The 23,375-nt window shown below is 42.8% G+C and overlaps 2 protein-coding genes across 4 annotated transcripts in view; both read right to left on the bottom strand.

Moving 5' to 3' along the window:
* The window catches only part of MAMDC2 (MAM domain containing 2), a 139,832-nt gene extending 136,618 nt beyond the window's left edge, over window positions 1-3,214 (bottom strand). Inside the window, exons 1-2 of one of the 2 annotated variants that reach the window (XR_001364862.2) lie at window positions 2,630-3,214; window positions 2,176-2,289 (exon numbers count right to left, since the gene is read on the bottom strand). Coding sequence is in view for 1 of the 2 variants with exons in the window: in XM_006172770.3 (XP_006172832.1) it covers window positions 2,176-2,289; window positions 2,630-2,663 (148 nt within the window). In the remaining variant the exon portion in view is untranslated. The remainder of the gene's footprint in view (window positions 1-2,175; window positions 2,290-2,629) is intronic. The other variant, XM_006172770.3, reaches the window with a different exon arrangement.
* C4H9orf135 (chromosome 4 C9orf135 homolog) overlaps window positions 2,179-23,375 on the bottom strand; it is a 240,842-nt gene continuing 219,645 nt past the window's right edge. The window contains exons 6-7 of one of the 2 annotated variants that reach the window (XR_004319249.1): window positions 4,388-4,533; window positions 2,179-2,289 (exon numbers count right to left, since the gene is read on the bottom strand). The gene's annotated coding sequence lies outside the window, so the exon portion shown is untranslated. Of the gene's footprint in view, window positions 2,290-4,387; window positions 4,534-9,614; window positions 9,700-23,375 lie in introns of those variants that run through there. The other variant, XR_004319252.1, reaches the window with a different exon arrangement.

Raw genomic sequence — 23,375 nt, 5'->3', positions numbered from 1 at the left:
CTGGAGTGGACGTTAAGTCCAAGTTCTGGACTCTGAAAAATGCGTAACGACAAAGCCTAACCAGCCTGCTCCTCTGGGAATGCTCGAAGGAGAATGAATTAACTTCCCCCAGCCAAGCGGGTAGTCCCAGCCCAGTGCCAGAAAGCAGTGGCTGTTAGAAGCTAGAAAGAAAGTAAAAAGGAAAGCAACAGTGCCTTCATTATGCTGTAAACCACAATCACCTTTCCTGATATGCATCTTCCTGTTTTCCTGAAGGGGCACTGTTTAACTGCCACTGGTGCAGAGCTGCCAACTCAGCAGAGAGCACTTCCTGTGGGTCTGGGCGGCGGCCGAGTTCAGCAGGCTCTGGCCTGTCCACTGACCCAGGAGCAGGCTGCCAGGGGCCCACCATTCTGACAGAGGGGCTCAGGACTCAGGCTCCTGGGTTAAGGGATGATGTTGATTTTCTTTTCTTGGGCCAGACTAGGGTGAGGCAAGAGAGGTGTCTGGGGCACAAGATTTAAAGAGGTTTTTCACTCTCAGGGTCATGCAAGAGTCTCTTTCACCCCAGTCCCAGCCCTGCACAGGACCACAATCAGAGGTAGGGGCGTGCGCACGCGCGTGCGTGCGCGTGTGTGTAAAACATCAGTGGTTCTCAATGTGTGATCTCCAGACCAGCAGCAGCATCACCCAGGAACTTTTTAGAAATGCAAATTCTCAGGCCCCAATCCAGATCCACAGACTCTAAAATTCAGATGTAGGGCCCAGAGTGAATTAACATACCCACCAGGTAATTTCGATGCAGCTAAAGTTTGAGAAGCACTTTGCCAGAGTACAATGCTCTCCAAAGCTAGTCATGTAGCCCAGGTCAGGCCATTGCTCAAAATTCTTCACACATAACCAGAACAGGAAAAGGGATGGGGTGGTGAGATGCAAGAGACTTCCCTAAAGCAATCAGCAAGGTAGGAATCTCTCAAATAATAAATCAGGAATTGATTTTTTCACAGCTACCCCTGAGAACATTGTAGTAAAGACTGGAGATTTGTCAGCAATAAAGATGACGACTGAGTAGTTCCCTCCTGTTTCTGCCCCGAACTAGTCAGCTCAGAGCTGACCACTGACTGATACTATGGAACATGGGCCAGCTATTTTAATATTCTAAGTCTGAGATTCCCTCCTCTGTAAAATGGGGCGAACATCACCTCCCCGCTGATGTCAAAGAAGCTAATGTATGCAAAGCCTCAAACAGAAGGCCAAGGCAAAAAAGTTGTGACAGCAGTTCATACATCCTGAGCAGAGGTTCTGGGCTCCCACCTTCTCCAGGGAGCTTAGATAATCTGGGGGCCTGAGGACAACTGAGAGGGAGGAGGTTAGCTGATCTCTGATGCTGTAGTGTTTTAGAAAGGAGGCTATTTCCCAGACCCAGTGGCCTGGGGTATCAGGCTTCTAAACGGGGTGGCAGAAGTGAGAGATAAAGGAAAGGAGTTTCCAGTGACTGCTGTTGGACACTAGAGGACTATTTATGTTTCACTAAATAAATGAAGGCAAGAAGCTATATCTGAAGACCCCACATTTAAACTTTGTCACTAAAACCCAAACGATATGAGTGGTGAGACAACACCAACGCCAGTCAGCTGAGTGACCTCAGGCACACGGCCATAGACTTGGTTTCCTCTTTTGCCAAGTGCTGGATTATAAATACAACAATAACATGAGGATGAAGTCATGCAACAAAATGCTGTCAAGCACAACATAAATGCTAGGTTTAGCATGGAGGTTCCGTCACAGAATTAGAGCATTGTTTCTGCAGAGCTGGAAGAGAACTAGCCCAGCACAACTTTCCCAGCTCACAAAGGTGTCTACGGAGGACCAGAGAGGCTGTTGCCCTGCAGGGGGCACACAGCTGGCAGGTGACATCAGGTGTGCCCCCTTTCTTCCTTAGGGAGTGCTGGCGAAGAAAGGGGGAAAACCTCAGCTTCTACCCACAGGCCAGGTAAACAAAGGCCACCACCCCACCTTCGCCCCGTCTCTTCCTTGGCCATCCAGGCAGCACAGCTGAGGGTTGGAAGGATGATCCATGACTCACATTTTTCCCCCCGGAAGTACTCAACTCCAATATAATAACATTACTCACGTGAAAAACTCGATCAGCAAAAAGGAAAGTTTACCTCGGGCCCTGTGCACTGACCCCCTTACCTTCCTCGTTTAAAATCCATGGCAGGAACTCGAACACCGAGTCAAAGCCGCAGGTGCTCTCTTCAAAGGCGCAGGACCCTGCGGACAGGTCCAGGGCACCAGCAAGCTGCAGGGCTGCGGGCACAATGCGGGTTTCAATTCGGGCTCAGGCTCGGGAGCTCCTGCACCAACTCGGGGCACCCCAGGGTACTACCTGGTGAAAGTAGGGGAAGGCGTACAGGAGGGGGCGGGAGAGGGATGCAGTATTGCCGCCCCCGCTCAGGGCGCTTCCACTGCACAATCCGCGAGCACTCGCTGGGCTCAGGGACAGAGGTTAACGGCTGTGGAGACGGATCCGTATGCGTCCTGGGCTGGCGCAGCCCAGGACCGCGAGCCCGGCCACCAGTGTTGCAGGATTGGGAGCGGGTCATGAGAGCGCCTCCCGAGCGTTCCCCCTCCCGGGTCCAGGCCTTACCTTGCACTGCCAGGAGGATGCCCCTGAACAGCATGGTCAGCGAGGAGGGCTGGACCCGGGTGCGAGCCGCCAGCCGTTGGGACCGGCTGCTCCCGGTGGAAGGAGCCTGGGAAGCAGGGGCGCCGGGAACCGGGGGAGGGAGAAGTCAGAGGCAAAGCGTGCACTCGGAGCTGCCCAACTTTGCAAAGCGGCCCCGGGAGCCGAGCGGAAAGCTAAAGGTGCCTTAACAGTGAGCGCTGCTCGTTCTGCTGCAGCCGCGAGGCAGATCCCAAGTAAAGCCGGCCAGCCGGCCAGCCGCACAGCTGGTGCTGGGCGAGGATGGGGCCGGGCGGGGAGGAGACAACTGCACACTTTTGAAAAGCCAGCCACGACTGGCTGGGAGAGGAGAGGTCGAGATGCAGTGCCACGGCTCGGCTCGGCTCGGAATTTTAAAAGCTTGGGACCGGACCCCTGGCAGACACTGGAGACGGCAGGTCTCCCGGGGGCCCCTATGCTGGGTTGGGACTTGGAGGCGCCCCGCCCCTCTCTTCCGTGGTGGGAATCAGCTTTTTTTTTCTGGGGACAGCCTCCCCGAATGCCAGTCCTTAGGGCTGTACCTAATTTTATCTTTGTCCCCAGAATGGAAGAGGGTGGAATTCTCTTAGGAGCCTAAAGGAAAATTTGGAAAGTGTTGGGTGGAATAAACTTTGTGTCTCTGGAGTTTCAGCGTTTATGGCCCATTAATGCTAACCTTAGAATATTACCCCCTCCCCTTTATTTAGCAGTGGAATGTCTGGCATGCCCGGTGCTCAGCATTCACTCTGTCCCGTCATTCCTCCTCTCCAAAGAGCCATGATAAATTAGTAGAAGGTTTCTAAATTGAGGTGTGGGAGGATGGGGGTAGTATGTCAGGGAGGGGGTTACTGTGAGGTACCCATTTGCTATGAAGTTTCTTTGAACACCAAGTGGGTCTTTAACATTTTTTTCTTCCAGTAAAGACACTGGTGATGGGGATGGGGGGGTCTTCTTAATGCTCTTTATAATTTGGGTCAGGCAATTTTATGCCCAGGGCAATGGTTCTCAAATTTTAGGGTACATCAGAAGCCCACCATCAGAGTTTCTGATTCAGTAGATCCAGCTTGGGACCCAAGATGCTGCACAATCCTAACAAGTTTCCAGGTGCTGATGCTGATGCTGCTAGTCTGGGACCACAGTTTGAAGACCACCGGTCTAACAACCTCCTGTTCAACCATCAAAGCCCTGCTCACATGCCTTCACCTGGTTCCCAGACTCTCCTAGTTTTCTTCTTCCTTCATTGGCAGCTCCTTCTCCTTTGCTGTTTCTTTTTCTCTCTCTGACCCCTGGATATTAGGGTGCCTCCAAGTTCTGTCCTCTCACCTCCTGCTTCCTTCCCTCCTCACTTCCTCAGTGATTTCAAACAGTCTTGAAGTTTGAAACACCAGCTGTAGCCTTATAACTCCCAAATGCATATTTCTAGTCCAGACGGCTCACTAACTCTAGACTCTTCTGTCTCATTGCCACCTCAACATTTTCATTTGGATGCTTAAGAGCTGTCTCACACTTAATAGGTCCCAACATGAACACCTCATATTCCTTCCCAAGCCTGACTCTCCCCCACATCTTCCTCCTCTCAGTTAAAGGAATCTTTCCCCTCCAGTTGCTCAGGACAAAATACTTAGTTATCCTTGACTCTGCTCTTCCTCTCAAGACATTACCAAATTCTGTCAGTTCAGGATTCAAAACACAGCAGGTACTGACCACAATCCGTGCACACAGCATCTGCCCTGATCCAAGCTGTCATTGATGTTTGCCAGGGATGCTGTGGTAGCTTCCTGATGGTGATACCCTTGCTTCTTCTGCCTTGTGCACCTTCACTCCATTCTTAACACAGTAGTCAGGGCACCCTTTTAATACAGAAATTAGGTCATGTCAGTCCTTGGCTCCAGACTCCTAACAACTTCATTTAGCAAAATCCAAACTCTTCACAATGATCTACCAGGTCCCACAAAACCTGTCTGCACCCCCTTATATCTCTGACCTCATCTGCCCTGATCACTCCCCTCCAGCCACATGGACCTCTTGGCTGGTCTTCAAATTCAGTTTTTAGCTGTCCTCTCAGAACTTCGCATTGACTGTTCCTTCTGTTTGAAATGCTCTTCCCCAGAGAGCCACATGACTCACCTACACTACTTCCAGATCTTTACTCAGAAGTCACGTTTATGATGACAAAACTTAAAAGCTTTCTCTCTAATGAAAAAAGAGCTCCTGGAGCCTTTAAAAATAAGTTTGGACAAATTTTCATGAGTTTTCTATAGGCAGTGACTCAAATGATCTACGATTTGTTTAAAGTGTGTGCTTATATGCTGTGGCTCAGGTAGTAGCTAATAATAATAAATAACATTTATTATGTTTACTACTGTAAATATTTTAGGTAGCTAATCTCATTTAAACTTTCTCAAAGACTCTATGGGGTACACATCATTATTATTCCCATTCAATAGATGGGGACACGGAGTTGCAGAGTTCAGTGACAATGAGTGGTACAGACAAGACTCAAGACTTTTTATTCCAAGCCTATTTTCTCAACCAGTACAGTAGCCTGTCTCCCTTGTCTTTCTTTTTTGATTTCTTGCTCAGAGATGGTGCTAAATATTTGATGAATTTTATCAAATTACTTAATTAAAAATTTAAAGATGGATATGAATCCAGTTGTAACTTCAAAACACTGTTTTCAAGTAAACAAATTATCAGCAACTATCAAACTGGTGCTCCGTTTTCCAGGTACCTATGGAGCATTTCAAAGATTTAAGATTGCTTTAGGTAATTTTCACATTCCAGGTGTTAGGAAAATGAAAAACGTCAAAGCCCTAAAGACATCTCAAAAATTTAAAGATATGATGTAATACTTAAAGGTGACATCATTTATTGCCACCTATGGGAAACCAAGTCATTACACATAAGTGCTAAATTAGTTGCAGTAAAATTTCCTTTTCACATATAATTGCCTGACCCCAAGAACAGATGACCCTTCCACCTTGTCCCAGAGCGGGTACTCAGGGGAGCCGACTCTGATTTGGAGTTGAATGTGCAGGATGTTCACTAGGGGGCGCCCTTGGGATCAACTCCTATGGAAGGGAGTAGAAGGAAGTCGAAGGAAGCAGGGCTGGGCTGAGGGAGAAATGACACTACAATGCCTCCAGGTCCCTCAAAGCCTCTTCTGACCCCACAGGGAACTCTGAAGTTTAAATGGCCCATACGACTTGCCCCATGTTGGGCTGAAATGGCCAGGTTCTTTGTACGGCTGCCTCCATCCATCACAGGATGTGGCCCACATTGGGATGGGTGAGCTCCAGTGAGTTAGCTCTCTGCACAGAGGCCAAAGGGAAGGGGCTAACAGCTGAAGTGAGTTGAAGAAGGATCTGGACAGCACATCAGTGTCCACCACAGACATTTTGCAGAGAAGGGAAAGGAGAGGGCCATGGAGGGAATCTGGAAAATCTAGCAATTATGTGCATCAACCCACTTCCTTCCACCACCAATCAGAAGCCATGTGGCCATGCACTGCCACATCACCTGGGAAAACAGCATAAGGCCTGGAAGTAGGAACTACCAGGGACTCTCTCCCCAAGATGTAGCTTAATCAAATAATCAAATGATACATGTAATGTTCTGGTTTTATTTATTTTTTATTTTATTTTTTTTTTGTAATGTTCTGGTTTTAGAAAGCACTCGATAAACTTTAGGTAGTGTGGTGGGTTGAATGGCAGCCCCCCCAAAAGATACGTTTACATCCCAGAACTTGTGAATGTGACCTTATTTGGAAAGAAGGCCATGCAGATATAATTAAGTTAGGGATCTTGAGATGAGATTATCCTGTATTGTGGGGTGGGTCCTAAGTTAATGGCAAGTGTCCTTATAAGAGAAGGAAAAGAAGTAACAGACATATAAAAATGGAGACTGAGACTGCAGTGAAGCAGCCCCAGATCAAGGAATTCCTTGAAGCTGTACAAGGCAAAGAACAGACTCTCTCTAGAGCCCCAGGGGAGTGTAGCCCTGCAGACAGCTTGATTTCAGATTTTTGGCCTCAGAACTGGGAGAGAATGACTTTCTATTGTTTTAAACCACCCAGCTTAAATTTGTTCTAGCAGCTGTAGGAAGCTAACACGGAGTGATGCATCAGGCAAGCACGTGCCAGGCACTCTGCGTGCATTACCTCCTGTAATCCATGCAGTATTTCTGTGAGGTGGAGATCACTGTTCTATTTTACAGACAAGGAAACAGGACCAGGAGGGTCGTCTAACTTGCTCAAGGTCACATGTCCAGCCAGTGTGAAGCTGGAATTGGCTGGCATACACTATATTGGCCCCGGAAACCTTCCTCTTTCCAAGGCCTCTCTCTCCTCACAAGGGCCACCCTGCATCACAGGCAGGCAGAGTGACCTCCTGACTCTGTGGGTGCGAGGCTCACCTCTTACAGAGCCCAGCACATCCTCGTGCTCTTTGCTGCTCTGTCTCCATCTCTGTCTCTGGGCTCTCTGGGTCTCCAACTGGGCTCACCTCTGCCTCTCAGCCCCACTCTACACTCAGTGTCTTGCTGTCTTGTTTTCATGTTGTCTCTCTCTCCACACACACCCACCAACATGCCCCTACTCAGTGCATGCCATCAGGTCAAACATGAGCTGGTAAAACCATTCCAGGCTCTGTGGCTTGTCCTGCCAGTGACCTTGATTGCATTCCAGCAGGAGGTGTCTGGGGGCTCTGCCCCAGGCTGGCTGGTGCGGTCCCTTGTTTCCTGCCTGTGCCACCTGCCTTTCACCCCCTAGGGGCAGTCACATGCCTGTTGTGGGTCTGAATCACCCTCTGTGAGGGACCAAGGCCCACGGCTAACCAGTTATTACAAACCTCCTTTTATATACCCCACTGTTTAAACTGCTGCACTCAACTGACCTGAACCAGGGAAGTAGCTATTTCTTTTGAAGTGAGCACTGAAATAGTTACTCTCCATCATTAATCTTCCCTTCATCAGCTTACTTTGAACCTTACCTTGGAGTCAGATATCCTTCACTATAATTTGAATGCAAACTTCTGATTTTTTTTAAAAGTCAAAGTTCCTTGCGTTGACTTCTCACAGGGATGATGCTACCCTCGCCTGTCGAGTGTTTGTGCTGTGCCAGGTGGTTTCTTGCTCAATTTGTGAAGGAAGAAACTATGCCCAAAGAATTTAAGTGACTTACCAGAGGTTACGGGGCCGGGGTGTGAACCCACGTCTAGCTACCAGCAAAGCCCTCCTGATCTCTCTAATCTTCCAACACAGTGGAGGTTGGAGCAGACACTTTGAAATGTCCTGTTCTTGGGTCCCCTGCCTTCTTCCTCTACCCTACGCTGGGCTGAGGCCAGGAAGACAAATTTCTATTGCCCCAGTGAAGTGTCCATACCCAGAGTCCTGTTGGAAAAGCCCTTCATGATCAGAGTCCAACCTACCTCTCTGTCCCACATCCATCCCACCCCAACACCCGCACCCCCACCTGCCTTTCCCAGACTGCATCCTTTTGTCCACACTCGTGTTCAAGTGTGCTCCTTTTTGTTGGGAATCAGAATGCCCTCCTCCCATTCTCTAGTTGGTAAACTCCTTGTTGTGAGTTGAATCGTGCTCCTCCACCCCCGCATTCATATGTTAATAATTCATATTAAAGTCCTAGCCCCCAGTACCGCAGAACAGGACCTTATTTGGAAATAAGGTCATTGCAGATGTAATTAGCTAAGATGAGGCCACACTCGAGTAGCGTGGGCCCTAAACCAATACGACTGGCGTCCTTATAAAAAGGGGAAATTTGGACACAGACAACACAAGAAGAATGCCACGTGAACAAAGATGATGGCAGACATCAGGGTGATGCTTTGACAAGCCATGCATTGGGAAAGACTGCCAGCAACCATTGGAAGCCAGGTGACAGGCCTCCAATTGATTCTCCCTCACAGTCCTCAGAAGGAACCAACCCCGCTGACACCTTGATCTTGGATTTCTGGCCTCCAGAACAGCAATTTCTGTTGTTTAAGCCACCCAGTTTATAGTACTTTGTATGCAGCCCTAGGAAATTCATGCACTCCTATTCATTTCTCAAGACCCAGTTCAATGTCCCCTTCCCTATGCCTGTGTTTACTGTCCCCCACAAGCTGCAGTGTGTGTTCTGCTGTATTGGGATGACTTTGTTTACATCTCTGTTACCTGCAAAGCAAGCTGAGATTTCAAAAGCAGAGAACAAGTCTGCTTCATCTTTGTGTCTGCTCCTGCACCATCTTTGTGCATGGCTGATGGTGGGCACTCAATAAATGCACATTGAAGGAAAGGCTAAGGACTGGCAGAGCCTCACTGGTCCACACAGCCCAGAGGCCTGCATCCCTATGGTGGAAGAAAAAGACCTAAATCTAAATTGTAGGTCATTCGGAGGGATGTTTATAGAAACGAATGAGCTACACAGATGTGTAGTTCCACACAGTCTGAACAGGGAGTCGGAGCAGGCTGTCTGGTGTCAGAGCAGCACAGCTGGTGAACTGGGGGGTGGGGAAGGCTTTCAGAGGCCTACTTTCATGAGAGGCAGGGGAGGCTGCAGAAAGAGAGCTCGGCCCCTGGAAGGAGGCACAGGCCTTGGGTGTTGGAAGGAAATAGAGATGATGCAACAGCCTGCATCCTGCCTCCTAAATTGTTCCAGCCCCATCCTATGGACTCTTGTCTGGGTCCAGGAGGAAGGCTGGGCTGTTGGGAAAGCCAGAATTATCTAAGTCTCTACCAAACACCAGGACACAAAGAGCTCTAGACCCCTGTGGCTGTATTTAACAGAGAGCAGCTGAGCAGTGTCAGAACCCACCTCTCTACAGACCCCCAGTCATCTGGCATTTCAGGGTTCAGTGTAGCAAGAATGTGTGCAGGCTGGTATGTTCTCTCTGGGACATCCTCCCAATCCTGGGAGGCTCTATGTCACCTGTTGGGGCTAAGAGTTAGCTGAAGGACGTTGGTGGCTCCGGAGATGGGGGAGGCCTGGATTTTTCTCCTCTACAAGTTCTGTTTGAGTGCTGTGGCATGGGGAAAAAAGAGAATAAAAAAAAAAAAAAAAAAAAGAGAGAGAGAGAAAAAAAAAGAATAAAGCATTCTGAAGCTAAAATTTTTTCCAAAAAGGGCAGTGAAATCCCAGCTTAGCCTCTGACCTTATTAATGTGTTAGATTGAGGATCTGCACATTATGTGATTTGATCTAAACTAAACAGGGATAAAATGATATTCACAACTAAAAAGTCCTGGGCACTGAGACAGAACAGGCACCATATGGGAAGCTGACAGACAGTGAATATCCACTTTGAACAGGCCCACGACGTTTGTGCATGCGTGCACAAGTGCATGGTGTGCAAAGACACATTATCCATGAGAAACCAAGTCACACTATTGCTACTAATCTGGAAGACTGAAATGCAAAGGGTGGAGACACTGGGGATTTAAAGGCCCAGGTAATTGGTAATAATGAAGAAACTCTACCACCAGGCACTGCAAGATGCCTCAGTGAGCTAATCCAATGTATCACAGTTCCAGATGCACATTAGAACCATCTGGGGAGTTGCTTCTTTTTAATACAAAGGTTGGGCCCCACCAGACCAATTAAATCATAATTTCTGGGAAAGGACCAAAGCATTGCAATTTCCTTAAAGCTCTCCAAGGTGATTCTCCTGAGCCAGGGTTGAGAACACACTGACTTAATCTTTCCATCATCAACAAAATTAAGTGCTATTAATGTTAACAGGGAAAAAAGAGTGCTTTGAAAAGAGTAAGACAGTGTTGTGTCAGAACAGGGAGCATAATTTTGTCATCGAGACCATGGACCCTGGAGCTGGACCACTAGGGTTCAACTTGCAGCTGTCTTCTGTCACTTACTATCTGTGAACCTAGAGCATATTATTAGGTCTCTCTGTGCCTCAGTTTCCTCTTCTATACAATAAAAATAATAATAGTACCTATTTCACAGGGTGGTCGTGAGTACTAGATGAGTTTATATTGTTAGAATACTTAAGAGAGTACTGGCATTCTGTAAGTACTATATAAATAGTCACTCTCAATTTTCTACCAACTTAAGTTTTTCACAGGTCTAGGCTTGAAGTTGAAACTGAAGATGCAGTCTATCCATCAAAATAGCTTTTCAAACAGTGTCCTGCCTTTGCAGATCAAGTGTAGGGGGTAGAGAAACTGGAAGTATATATTGGACAATTGGTAAACTGTATCTTTGATGTTCTTTCAGAAGAGAGGAAAAATCTAAACTATTGAGTAGATACCATTATAATTACCAACCACTAGAACACTAAAAATGGTAAAGTAGAAAATGGTTTTAGACTATGACAAGGGAGATAAAAATACACAATGGAGAAAAGACTGTCTCTTCAGCAAGTGGTGCTAGGAAGACTGGACAGCCTCATGCAAAAGAATGAGATTAGAACATTCCTCTCACCATATACAAAAATAAACTTAAAATGGATTAAAGACCTAAATATAAGACCTAAAACCATAAAACTCCTAGCAGACAACATAGGTGGAACACTCTTTGACATAAATTTTAGCAATATTTTTATGTAACTATCTCTTGAAACAAAGAAAATAAAAGCAAGAATAAATAAATGGGACCTAATTAAACTTAAAAGCTTTTGCACAGCAAAGGAACCATCAACAAATTGAAAAGACAACCTATGGAAAGGGAGAAAATATCTGCAGATAATATGACCGACAAGGGGTTAATAACCAAATTATATAAACAGTTCATACAACTCAATATAAAAAAAAACAAACAACCCAATCAAAAAATGTGCAGAAGACCTGAATAGACATTTTTCCAAAGATGACATACAGATGGCTAACAGTCACATGAAAAGATGCTCAACATTGCTAAATATTAGAGAAATGCAAATCAAAACAACAAAGAGATCACCTCACACCTGTCAGAATGGCTATCATCAAAAAGCATATAAATAACAAATGTTGGGGAGGATATGGAGAAAAGGGAACTCCTGTCGGCTATTGGCAGGAATGTAAATTGGGACAGCCACTACAGAAAATGGTATAGAGTTTCCTCAAAAAACTAAAAAACAGAACTACCACATAACCCAGCAATTCCACTCCTGGGTATACATCTGGAGAAAATGAAAACACTAATTCGAAAAGACACATGTGCCCCATTGTTCACAACAGCACTATTTACAATAGCCAAGATACGGAAGCAATCCAAATGCCAACAACAGAAGAATGTATAAAAAAGAAGACATAATGGAATATTACTCAGCTATTAAAAAGAATAGAATTCTGCCATTTTAAGCAACATGGATGGAGATAGAGAATATTATGCTTAGCAAAATAAGTCAGACAGAGAAAGATGGATATTATATGATATCAATTATATGTGGAATCTAAAAAATACAACAAACCATTGAATGTAACAAAAAAGAAGTAGACTCACAGATATAGAGAGCAAACTAGTGGTTACCAAAGGGAGAGAGAAGGGAGGAGGGGCAAATTAGGGGTATGGGATTAAGAGATTAAAAACTACCATGTATAAAATAGATAAGAAACAAGGATGTATTATATAGCACAGGGAGTTATAGCCATTATCTTTAAATACATTTTAATGGAGCATAATCCATAAAAATACTGAATCATTATGCTGTACCTGAAACTAATATAATATTTTAAATCAACTATATACTTCAAGAAAAAAAAGAAGATAGTTTTAGGATTAAAACAGAAATCTTTATTTGACAATACTTGAGGTGGAGCAAACAAGATGGAATGGAATATATCAAGAGGCGCCTCACAGGATTCTGTTTTTAGAGGCTAAAGGAAATTATCTTGGGCTCTGGTTATATTATAGCCTGAGGGGCAAGTCTGTCTGTGTCCAATAAATGTGTCTTCTGAGAAAAAGAAAGAAACTTTAAAGTGAGATATGTTTTTTTCTGAATTTGCTGGAGGCCCCTATAACTCCTCCCAAACTGAAAATGTTGGGTTTTTCATGACCATTTGACAACTTTCCATATACATTTTTAACTTCTCTTGTTATAAGGAAGTTTTATTTATTCACTCGCCCATAGCAGGTTTGGATTAGACTTCCAGATATCTACCTCATTGGTTGCAGAATTTCTCTCAAAGTGGTAGGGGAGGGGGATGTTCCATGGGGAAACAATTCCCTTACCTCTAGGCTTCATTCCAGAAAAAGGCAATGGACTGGAGTGGCTTCCATCCTTCACTCTAGCTTGGAAATGCTCTGCAGTGGGAGCTGCCTTCCATATCTTTGCTAAGTATCTATACTGGGCCAAAGACATCCCCACATTCCTCCAGAAAGGAATAACTTCCCCATAGGTGGCATCCACCTGAGTCTCCACCAGGTTCCCATGTCTACTGATTCTTGCATTCCACACTTTTCTTCAAGATTCAGTCTCCTGATTTTTGAAGTATATCCTTTAGTAACTTTTTTTCAGCAAAGATCTAGAGAGGTCAATTCTCCAAACCTTTGAAAACATCTATCATAAAAAACAGTTCTGTTGAATGGAGTCTTCTAGATGAAAGTTCTAGGTAAACATGGAAGATTGAACATACTTATCCAAATTTTGCTTCTCTAGAAACCACATAAAAGCTACAATGATAGATATTATTTAGAAATGTATGAACATTTAAGAATATGGAGAATGGGAGAGGGGACAACAACAAAGTTTTAGAAGCTAGAAAGAAGATGGATATATAAAAACTGACTAAGCAGATCAAAGAAAGTCAGATTCAAAGCTGGCTTGGTTAACTCTGTATCACTATCAAGAGTCCAGGAGATGGTGACACCAGGTAACATTGGAAATGGGCATGAAGAGGGTGGATTAAAATAAGGAAGATTAGAAAAGCCACTTGAGAAGCACTAGTTTCCTAGCTCCCCTCCATACCCCATACTATGGATGATTTCTCCTCCCCACCTGTATTAGTCAGTTCTTCAGAGAAACAGAACCAAAGGATATATAGAGATATAAAGAAAGAGATTTATTGTGAGGGATCAGCTCATGCAATTACGGAGGCTAAGAAGTCCCATGATCTGCTGTCTGCAAGCTCGAGGCCCAGGAGAGCCAGGGGTGTAGCTCCAGTCCAAAGCTGACAGCCTGAGAACCAGGGGAGCTGAATGGAGTCACTCAGTCCAAGTCCAAAGGCCTAAGAAACAGGATGCTGATATCCAAGAGCAGGAGAAGATGGGTGTCCCAGCTCAAGCAAAGAGTAAATTCACCCTTTCTCCATATTTTTGTTCCTTTCAGGCTCTGAAAGGATTGGATGATGCCCACCTGCACTGGTGAGGGTGATCTTCTTTACTCAGTCCACCAATTCAAATGCTAATCTCCTTCAGGGACACTCTCACAGACACACTCAGAAATAATGTTTTACCAGCTATCTAAGCATCCCTTAGTCCAGCCAAGTTACACATAAAATTAACCATCACAACACCCTAGCAAAAGAATGAATGTTTATTCTCTGGAAAGGGCAAAACAGAGGTATACTGGACTTGGATGAAACAAACTAGGTAAAAAGCAAGAGTACCATACCATACTGAAACTAGGGTGAGTACATGAATATGTAGACACTGAAAGCTGAGTGGGACCCCACTTCCAAGCCCTGTTCACACACCTAGCTTCCAAAATGTTTATCACCAAACCTTTTCTCTCCAGGTGTTACCGAAGACAAGTTTGTGTGCCTGAAGCACCATGAGGACAAACAAATGGAAATGTTGGAGTTTGGTGCAGAGAAAGGTTTATTTCAGGGCCAAGTTAGGAGGACGGGATGGCTTATGCCCAAGAAAACCCAGAACTCCCTAAAGGGTTTCAGCAAAGCACATTCAAAGGCTGGTAAGGGGGCCTTTACAGAGTACATGATCAGCTTGTGCACAATCCTCTGATTGGCTGATGTTGAGGTAACAGGGTGGTCAACACTATCAATCTCTAGGCACCAGAAGGTCTTGGGGCTACATGCTCTCGATCATTAAGTAGTTAATTTCTTCCCATTGGTGGTGGTTTATAGCATCTGAAAAACTCAGGAAATACACATGAGATACTATTATCTGGGTAATTCAGAGAGAAGCTACAGCAGAGGATATGGGGGAGCGGTCTGACCCAGGAAGGCCCCACAGGGTCGTGCTCAGTTACACAGAAAGAAGAATTAGAAGACTGGAAGCATCATCTCTGGGGTATCTGACCAGCCCAAGAGAAAACACTTAAGATACTGATATTGAGGTTCCCCCCAACAAATAGCATAGCCATAACACCTTCCAATGAAACGCATTCAGATCTTCCAATCAGTGTTTTTACTCACCCACAATTAAACATGAGCAGGCACCTAAATATTACCAGACAGTTGAAGAATGCCTATAACACATAAGATAAAGATCAAACGGACCACAGAGTAAAACAACTTGGAGGAAAATCAAACCATGAAAAGAAGAGAAAACTTCAAAATAAAACTATTATTAATATCTTCAAAAAGATAAGCAATGATACTGAGTCCCAGAAACAAGGTCAGAATGCTATTTTAAAAAGGACATTCAGAGAACATAAAAGAGCCCTTAGAAATTAATAACATGATAACAGAACTGAAACACTAAATAGAAAGTTTGAAAGTTCAGGTGAGTCTTCCCAAAAGTAGAACATAAACCAAAGAAAAGGAAATAAGAGAAATATATATATTATATTACATAAACATTATATTACATAAATTTATAATTGTATATATGTATTTTATATAGAAAATATACAATGCTATATTATAAAACACTGTATATAACAGTCTAGGAAGGCCAACGTCTGAATAATGAGAATTTCAGAAAGAAAGAGCAGAAAAAATAAATGAGAAAAACAAAATCAAAGAAATAAGGAAACTTCCTTGAACTTAAATATATGAATTTCCAGATTGAAAGGTTCACTAAATGCTCAGAACTACAGAAGAAAATAGATGCAAAACAAGGCTTATCACTGTGAAATATCAAAACAGTGGGGACAGGAAGAAGATCTTAAACACATTCAGATGATGAAAGCAAGTCACATACACTCAAAAGCAAGCCACACTTACACTCATAACAATATAAACATTGATGATTGCTCTGAACAAAATGACACCATTAAAAGACTGAGAATCTGGGAAGCATGAAAGTGCATGGTGGATGCAGAAGGAAGAAAAATATCTCTATCTTCCAATATGGAAATAACTCTTCTATTACCCTCTGGCCTCTGTTGACGCAGTTGAGAAGTTTCTTGACACTCTAATAGTTGCTCCTTTGTAGGCAATCTATCTTTATTCTCTAGCCACTTTTAAATGTATTCCTTGTGTTTGGTGTTCTGTAGTTTCTCTAGGGTTTCCGACAATCCTGGTGAAGATTTAGGGGGCCCCATCTGGGATCTTTAGGAATCAGTGTACAGTACAACAGTTCTATGCTCGGCTGGTTAACATCCCTGGGCACAAAAATTGTACCCATAAGGATAGATCATTGAAGACACAAGAAGAATAGCCTTTGCATGAAGTGCAAATATATGTAATTCTGAAAGGAGAGTATGGATAACGGGCTTTTGCCCAGGGAATGGATGCAATAGATTGCTCAGTGGAACATGAGCTATTGTCCACAGATAACAAAAATAAATATCCAGGGAATGATGTAGTAGAATGCTAGTTGGACATGACCTATTGTTCAGGTATGGAAAGAGAAATGAAACCAAGTGGTAATTCTTCCAGGGATTATTAAGAAGCAGCCAAATGGGCTCCAGAACCCTCAGCCTCTGCCCCACACACCCTTCCACCTCCAGTCTCTGTAAGAGGAGATTAGGGAAAGAAAGGAGAATTCTGAGAGTTAGGTGTTGCTGGTGAAGGATGAGAGCACTGTGGCTTTTCCCTCCTCTCCCCTTGGGAGAGAGAAGGGAAGCTGTTTTTTTTTTCAAATCCCCTCAACATGAAAAGTGCTCCAAATATGACTGTCAGAGATCTAGCATGTCTTTTTGACATCTTATTCTTTAGTCAGGCTTCTGTTTGTACAGTATGCCCTGTACCTATATGTGTAGGGGGAGATAAATGAAAAAAGATTGCAGGGCAGAGAGAATGCAAGTGTGTATAAGTCTGTACTCTATTTGGTGTAGTAAAGCTGTGTTAAGTTTCCTGTGGGCCCATAAGTAGCCATGCTTGAGCTGTCTTGCCAGCACCCCACCCAAGAGGGTGACCCATCTAGCAAGGACTCCAGCAGCTGGCATCTGTGGGGTGTTCCACCATGGACTATGCTGGGGCCAGGGGGAGGGGTGGTAAAATCAAGTCTGAGTGGATCTCTCCGGTCAGGAGATGGGTTCAGGTGATGTGAAGAGTTGGAAGCGAGACCTGAATATAGAGCAGGGCCTTCAAGTGGCAGCACCTTTAATAACTAGCATGTTATGCACCCCAATGTTCACAGCAACACTATTTATAATAGCCAACACATGGAAGCAAACTAAATGTCCGTGGACACATGACTGGATAAAGAAGATGTGGTATATTTATACATTGGAATACTACTCAGTGATAAAAAAGAATACAATAATGCCATTTGCAGCAATGGGGATGGACCTGAAGATTGTCATTCTAAGTGAAGTAAGCCAGAAAGAGAAAGAAAAATACCATATGATATCACTTACATGTGGAATCTAAAAAACAAAAAGAAAAAAGAGGACACTATGAACTCATCTACAAAACAGAAACAGATTTGCAGACATAGTAAACAATCTTATGGTTACTGGGGAAAGGGGGTGGGGAGGGATAAATTTGGGAGTTTGAAATTTGCAAATGATAATTACTATATATAAAAATAGATTAAAATACAAATTTCTTCTGTATAGCACAGGGAACTATATTCAAAATCTTGTAATAACCTTTAATGAAAAAGAATATGAAAACAAATATATGTACATATATGCATGTCCAGGACATTATGCTGTACACCAGAAATTGATACGTTGTAACTAACTATACTTCCATTTTTAAAAAAGTTGTTAAGATTTCCAAAAAAATTATGTTACATTATACATTCCCACAAAAATCCCTCCCCTTTTAAGTAGAAAGAGCCAAATAAAGAAGACCTCGATTTTTTTCATTCCTAAATAAAATAAAATAAAATAACTAGCATGTTAGAAAATCTAAATTCAAAGAGGCACAAATATGAACTGGTTGGACTTTTGGCCACTTACTGCCTTCAGTCATGCTTTACTGAATCTCCCTTGGCCATTCTTTAATGATATCTTGAGCAGATTCCACAGCTTCTGGTCACTTGAATGTATGGAACAGCCTACCACTAGAGAACCAGTATTTAGACCCAGGCCACAGAAAGGGGAATGCTATAAAAGAGGGAACTACAAAGGCACCAGTTAGGCAAACATTCCTTTTTTTCTTCATCCATCTTCCCTGCCCCTGTGCCACAAGAACTAAGGCTAGAGGAAGAAGACAGATAGAAGTGTGAAGGCATAGACAATGCCCTTTCCGCACTTCGAGGCTCTCAGGCAGAAGCATAGCTGGTACTATGCGGTAGGGTGAAGATGAGTATTCAACTGAATATGTAAATGAAGTTTTTAATTACATTGTAGTGGACTTTTTTGGTTGGAGAAATAGGCTTGAGGCTGGGCTTCCAGAGACAATGCCCAAAATCATGCCACAGAAATAGCTTGATGAAGAAATGCCACTGTCACTCTAGACTTCAGGAGCTTGACTGCATGGGACCTACTGCAACTGAGAACACTCCCCAAAGCCAGGCTCCATTGCCACCACTCAAACCAACAAAATGGAAGCACTGAACTGGGCTTATATTTTTTATTAGTCATTTAGGAATTAAAATCTGGCATAGGTGCATCTGATGAGTGGAGTCTAGGTTATGTGATTTTATTTTAGCCGCAAAGGGGGCTGGGGATTTGAACTCTGAGCTCTATCTATATTGGAGAGGTACCAACTTATAACGTGGAAATGCTCCATATTTAGAAAAGCTATTCAGAAGATGAGTTGTGGCAAATATGACACATGTCCACTATAGCTAATACTATTTAAAATAGAATCGATTAACCACTTCATGCCCATTACGATGGCTGTTATTAAAAAAAAAAAAAGTAATAAATGTTGGTGAGGATGTGGAGAAACTGGAGCCGAGCAGGACCCTATGGGGCCTTCCTGGGACAGACCCCTCCCCCATATCCTCTGCTTTAGCTCCTCTCACATATATCTAGATCATAGTATCTGATGCACATTTCCTGAGTTGCTTTACAGATATGAAAACTCCCACCAAATGGAAAATGCTAACTACTTGATGACCATGAGCACAAAGCCCCCAGGCCTAAGGACTGATAATGTTAACCCCTGTGATACCACCCTGTTACCTCACCATCAATTAATCAGAGAACTGCACCAGCTGATCATACACCCTGTGATCCCCTCTCTCACCTGACCTTTAAAAATACTCTCCTGAAACCCACTGGGGAGTTCAGGCTTTTTGAGTACCTGCTACCTTGGACTCCTTGTACAGGGCCCCGCAATAAATGCTGCACTTTCCTTCAGCACAACCCAGTGTCAGTAGATAGGCTTTACTGTGCATGGGTAAGCAGATACAACAGAACCATTGTGCATTGCTGCTGGGAATATAAATCAGTACACCCACTGTGGAAAACAGTATGGTAGTTCCTCAAATTTTAAACATAGAGTTACCATGTGATGTAGCAACTCTACTGCCAGATACATACTCAAAAGAATTGAAAGTGGGGACTCAGGTAGGTATTTGTACATCAATGTTCATAGAAGTATTATCATAACAGCTAAAAGATAGAAACAGCCCAAATGCCATCAATTGATGAATTAATAAATAAAACATGGTATAAACATAAATGGAATATTATTCAGCCTCAAAAAGAAATGAAATTCTATTACATGTTGCAACATGGATGAACCTTAAAAACAATATGCTAAGTGAAATAAACTATACACAAAAGGACAAATACTACATGATTCCACTTATATGAGGTACCCAGAACAGTCAAATTCATAGAAACAAAAATAGAATAGTGGTTACCAGGGATAGTCTCTGGGCAACGAAAAAAGATTTAAAAGACTTGGAATCAAGAATAGCAGAATGTGCTTATTGATAACAAAAATACCAAAAGCTGGTTTTCTTTTGTAAAAAGTCTTCAGACTCACTTTCTGCAGCTTTAAAGAAAAGCCAATTATTAAATATATGCATAAATCAGGGAGAGAGCAACTGAATAATAATTAGCATAGGAAGTTTGGAGCCAAATATTCCCTGATCTTCGATTGACCTTTAGCAAGTTACGTACTCTCTGCTCTTCAGCTTCCCTGACTCTACAATGAAAAACACAGCTTCCCCACAGAGGTGTTAGGAAATTCCCTGAATTCACTGTTGTCAAGTAAATCTATGGCCTGTAGAAATCCAAGGGGGACATTTTGTTCCTTTCAAATGTATAGAAAGGTTAAAAACAGTATAATGAGCGAGAATAATCATGTTCATTTTGGGCACGTAAGTTGCTCCAAATAAGAAAATAAAAGCTTTACAGACAACTGTTAGTTTTCTTTGTGATGACTTCCAGAAGTCAAAACACAGTGTTGGCCAGTTGCAATGCAATTTCACTCCACATCTCTTTACCTCTTGCTGTCCTGGTGACTTGCTGAATCAGATGCTGAGGAGACGCAGTTCAGCAAAGGGGCAAGAGTGCCAATCTTCTCCTCTCTTGCCAGTACTCTTGTTTCTGTTCCCTAATCTTGCTCTTCCTAGTGCAATTATGTTGCAATCCTGAATCCAAGCACATATTCCCAAAAACCTCTTAAATGCAAGATTTACAAAGACTGCTTTGGAGGTAAAACAAGCTATCTTGATCCTTTAAATACAAGTGACTTTGTTTTTTAAGAGGAAAATAATAAATCTAACAGAAGGACTTTTAGGCTTAAATTCTTTTTCAAATCCGAAGTTAATTAAAAGAGGACAATGTACAAAAGAAGATGACCTTTTTCATATAAGCTGTAAATATGCCATCATTAATGAATTGCATTATAGCCAAGAGAAGACGATGAGCAGTTCTGGTTAAGGTCAGAATTTAACCTTCAGAAGATGGAATGGCAGACAGTGTAGTTAATGTTTTAAGTAGTTAAGATATGTTTACAAAGCCGTTTAAAAAAATAGACATGAACATTAAAAATAAATGAATATACTCTGAAAACAATAAGCTTTTGTTTAGACTTTGGGATTATATTAATGATTAATCTTTCTTGCATCAGCTAAAAATAATTTTAAAATACTAATCAGAAAGAAAGAATTATAGTGCTGCCTATATCTGAGTTACAACATCCTTTCGTATAGCTTAGGTAGTTTTTTTTTTATTATATTAGGTATTAAGTATCAAGTTAAGTAGCTTTTTATAATATTACCTTGGTGAAGAGAAATTTGTTTTACATTAATGGCAAACCAAAACAAATTCAGCCTTTGTGGTGGGGGAAAATGCTGTATTTCTTAAGCAAAATTACATTATAATGTGCTGACAAATTCAAAACAACTTTTCTGAGTAATGAATACATAGGGAAACTCCAGACCAAAGGGAATGGAATAGTAATGATAGAAAGGAAATACCCTGATTTTTTTTTCCCTAAAAACTGAGCTGAAGTTCCAAGTGCTTTTCACTCAACAGTTCCAAATAACTTTCAACAGTGTCACTTTGCCAAACTGAAATGAGGGAAAAGAAAGAGACATCTGAATGCCCAATCTGTTCCTATTAGAAATGCGTGGTTAACTTTCACAATTACCGAGTCTTCTTGTGTTAGGCCCAACTGCCTCCGGCCTGGCCTGGTCGTAGGGGTACAGACTCCATGACAGGAGTTTTACTGGTCATGTTACTCTCCCCTAGCTTCAAAAGTGTGGGGTTAACCCAGGTGCCTGGGTTAAATCTCAGCTCCACTACGTAGCAGCTCTGTTTCTTTAGATAAGTTCCTTAACCTCTCTGTACCTCATTTTCTTCTGTAAGCGAGAGATAGGAACAGTCACTATCCCCTAAGATGAAACAAGATGATGAGTGTGAAGCACTCAGCACAGGCTTAACACATAATAAACAATTAATAAATGTTAACTATCTTCTTATTTTTGCTATAATCTCAGATGATTTAACAATTCCCAAGTGCACAACTGAACTTACTGTTTAAAAATTATTCAGGCAGGAGATGTCCTTATAAGCAAATGAAGAACTTAGTAGAATTCAACGATTTCTTCCAGTTGCCCAGGCTACTTTCTGGAATAAATTAGAAGCACAGGGAACTATATAGTTCCAGAAAGAGGGGGAGAAGAAACCGTGAGGTGGTAGCACTGGCAAAGAAGTTTCAAAGAAGGAGAGAGCATGGCAGAGTCCATGGTACATTGATCTTGGCATCAGAAAGAACCTGGATTCAGTTCTTCACTTGGTCACCCTGTGGGTTGAATGCTGACCTTCAAAAGATCTACCCAATTCCTAACCCTCAGTACCTGTGAATGTAACCTTATTTGGAAATAGGGTCTTTATCAATATAATTAAGTTCACAATCTTGAGATCATCCCAGATTTAGGGTGGGCCTTAAATTCAGTGACAAGTGTCCTTATAGGGACAGAAAAGAAGACAGACACACAGAAGGGGAGTCCACATGAAGGTGTAGGCAGAGATTGGAGTGATGCTTATGTATGCCAAGGAATCCCAAGAACTGTGGGCAGCCACCAGAAGCCAGAGAGAAAGGCATGGAATGGATTCTCCCTCAGGGTCTCTGGAGGGAGTCAACCCTGTCGACACCTTGACTTCAGACTTTGGTCTCCAGAACTGTGTAAATATATATGTCTGTTTTTAAGCCACCCATTTGTAGTAATTTGTTACAACAGTCCTGAGGAAGTAATATAGTCAGTCAGTTGGAAAGTTAGTGGACTTCTCTGAGGACCAATGAGAACAAGTGTATGAAGGCACCTGGACCTAAGAGGTGTTCAATAAATGTTAGCTGAAAACATTCTTTCTCTTCATCTTCACAACAACCCAATTTTGTAAGTTAAGTATTGGCCTCATTTTCCTGTGGAGAAATGGATTCCTGGAAGAGCTGAACAGTCAGCCCACGGCAAGGTGACTGAGTGACAGATTCCCGGGTCTAGTACTAGTGTCTTCCCAACCACACCAATTTGTCCTCTCTCTTGCCTACGGAATTTTGCCAACATTCTGTTTGTTACTTTACTACATCATGTCACTGTACTGGCCTAAACTGCATGTATCCCATGAATTAAAAAAATGGAATATTAGCTGAGGGAGGAGGGAGAGGAAAAGACAGTAAATGTGGAGTATAAGGAGGAAGCTGAAGGAAAGGACACAAAATCCAAAGACAAATTATTCACCTCAAATCAGGTTGTTAAAGGTTTGCAGAAATAATGAAAGTTTTATATAGTAAGCCTTAGGGGATAGCAAGGAAACCTTTCTTAAATTAAAAACTTCCCTGATAAAGAGTGTTTATCATCTAATTATACTATCTCAAAGCCATTACTGCCCATCTGGGAATTTCAGGCTGGGTTTGAGAGACATAGTAACTCCAAGAATCACAAAGGGAATAAATGCTCACAGCTCACTCACTTACAGGAGTCAGGAAACAAGGACTTTTTGAATTATTAAAAGGTCTTTAGGTTTATCAAAAATGTGGAGTATCTCACTTTTCGC

The sequence above is a fragment of the Camelus ferus genome, chromosome 4, assembly GCF_009834535.1.
Source record: "Camelus ferus isolate YT-003-E chromosome 4, BCGSAC_Cfer_1.0, whole genome shotgun sequence".
Lineage (NCBI taxonomy): Eukaryota > Metazoa > Chordata > Mammalia > Artiodactyla > Camelidae > Camelus > Camelus ferus.
The sequence above is the reverse complement of the archived record's forward strand: the minus strand, read 5'-3'. Positions and strand labels throughout refer to the sequence as shown.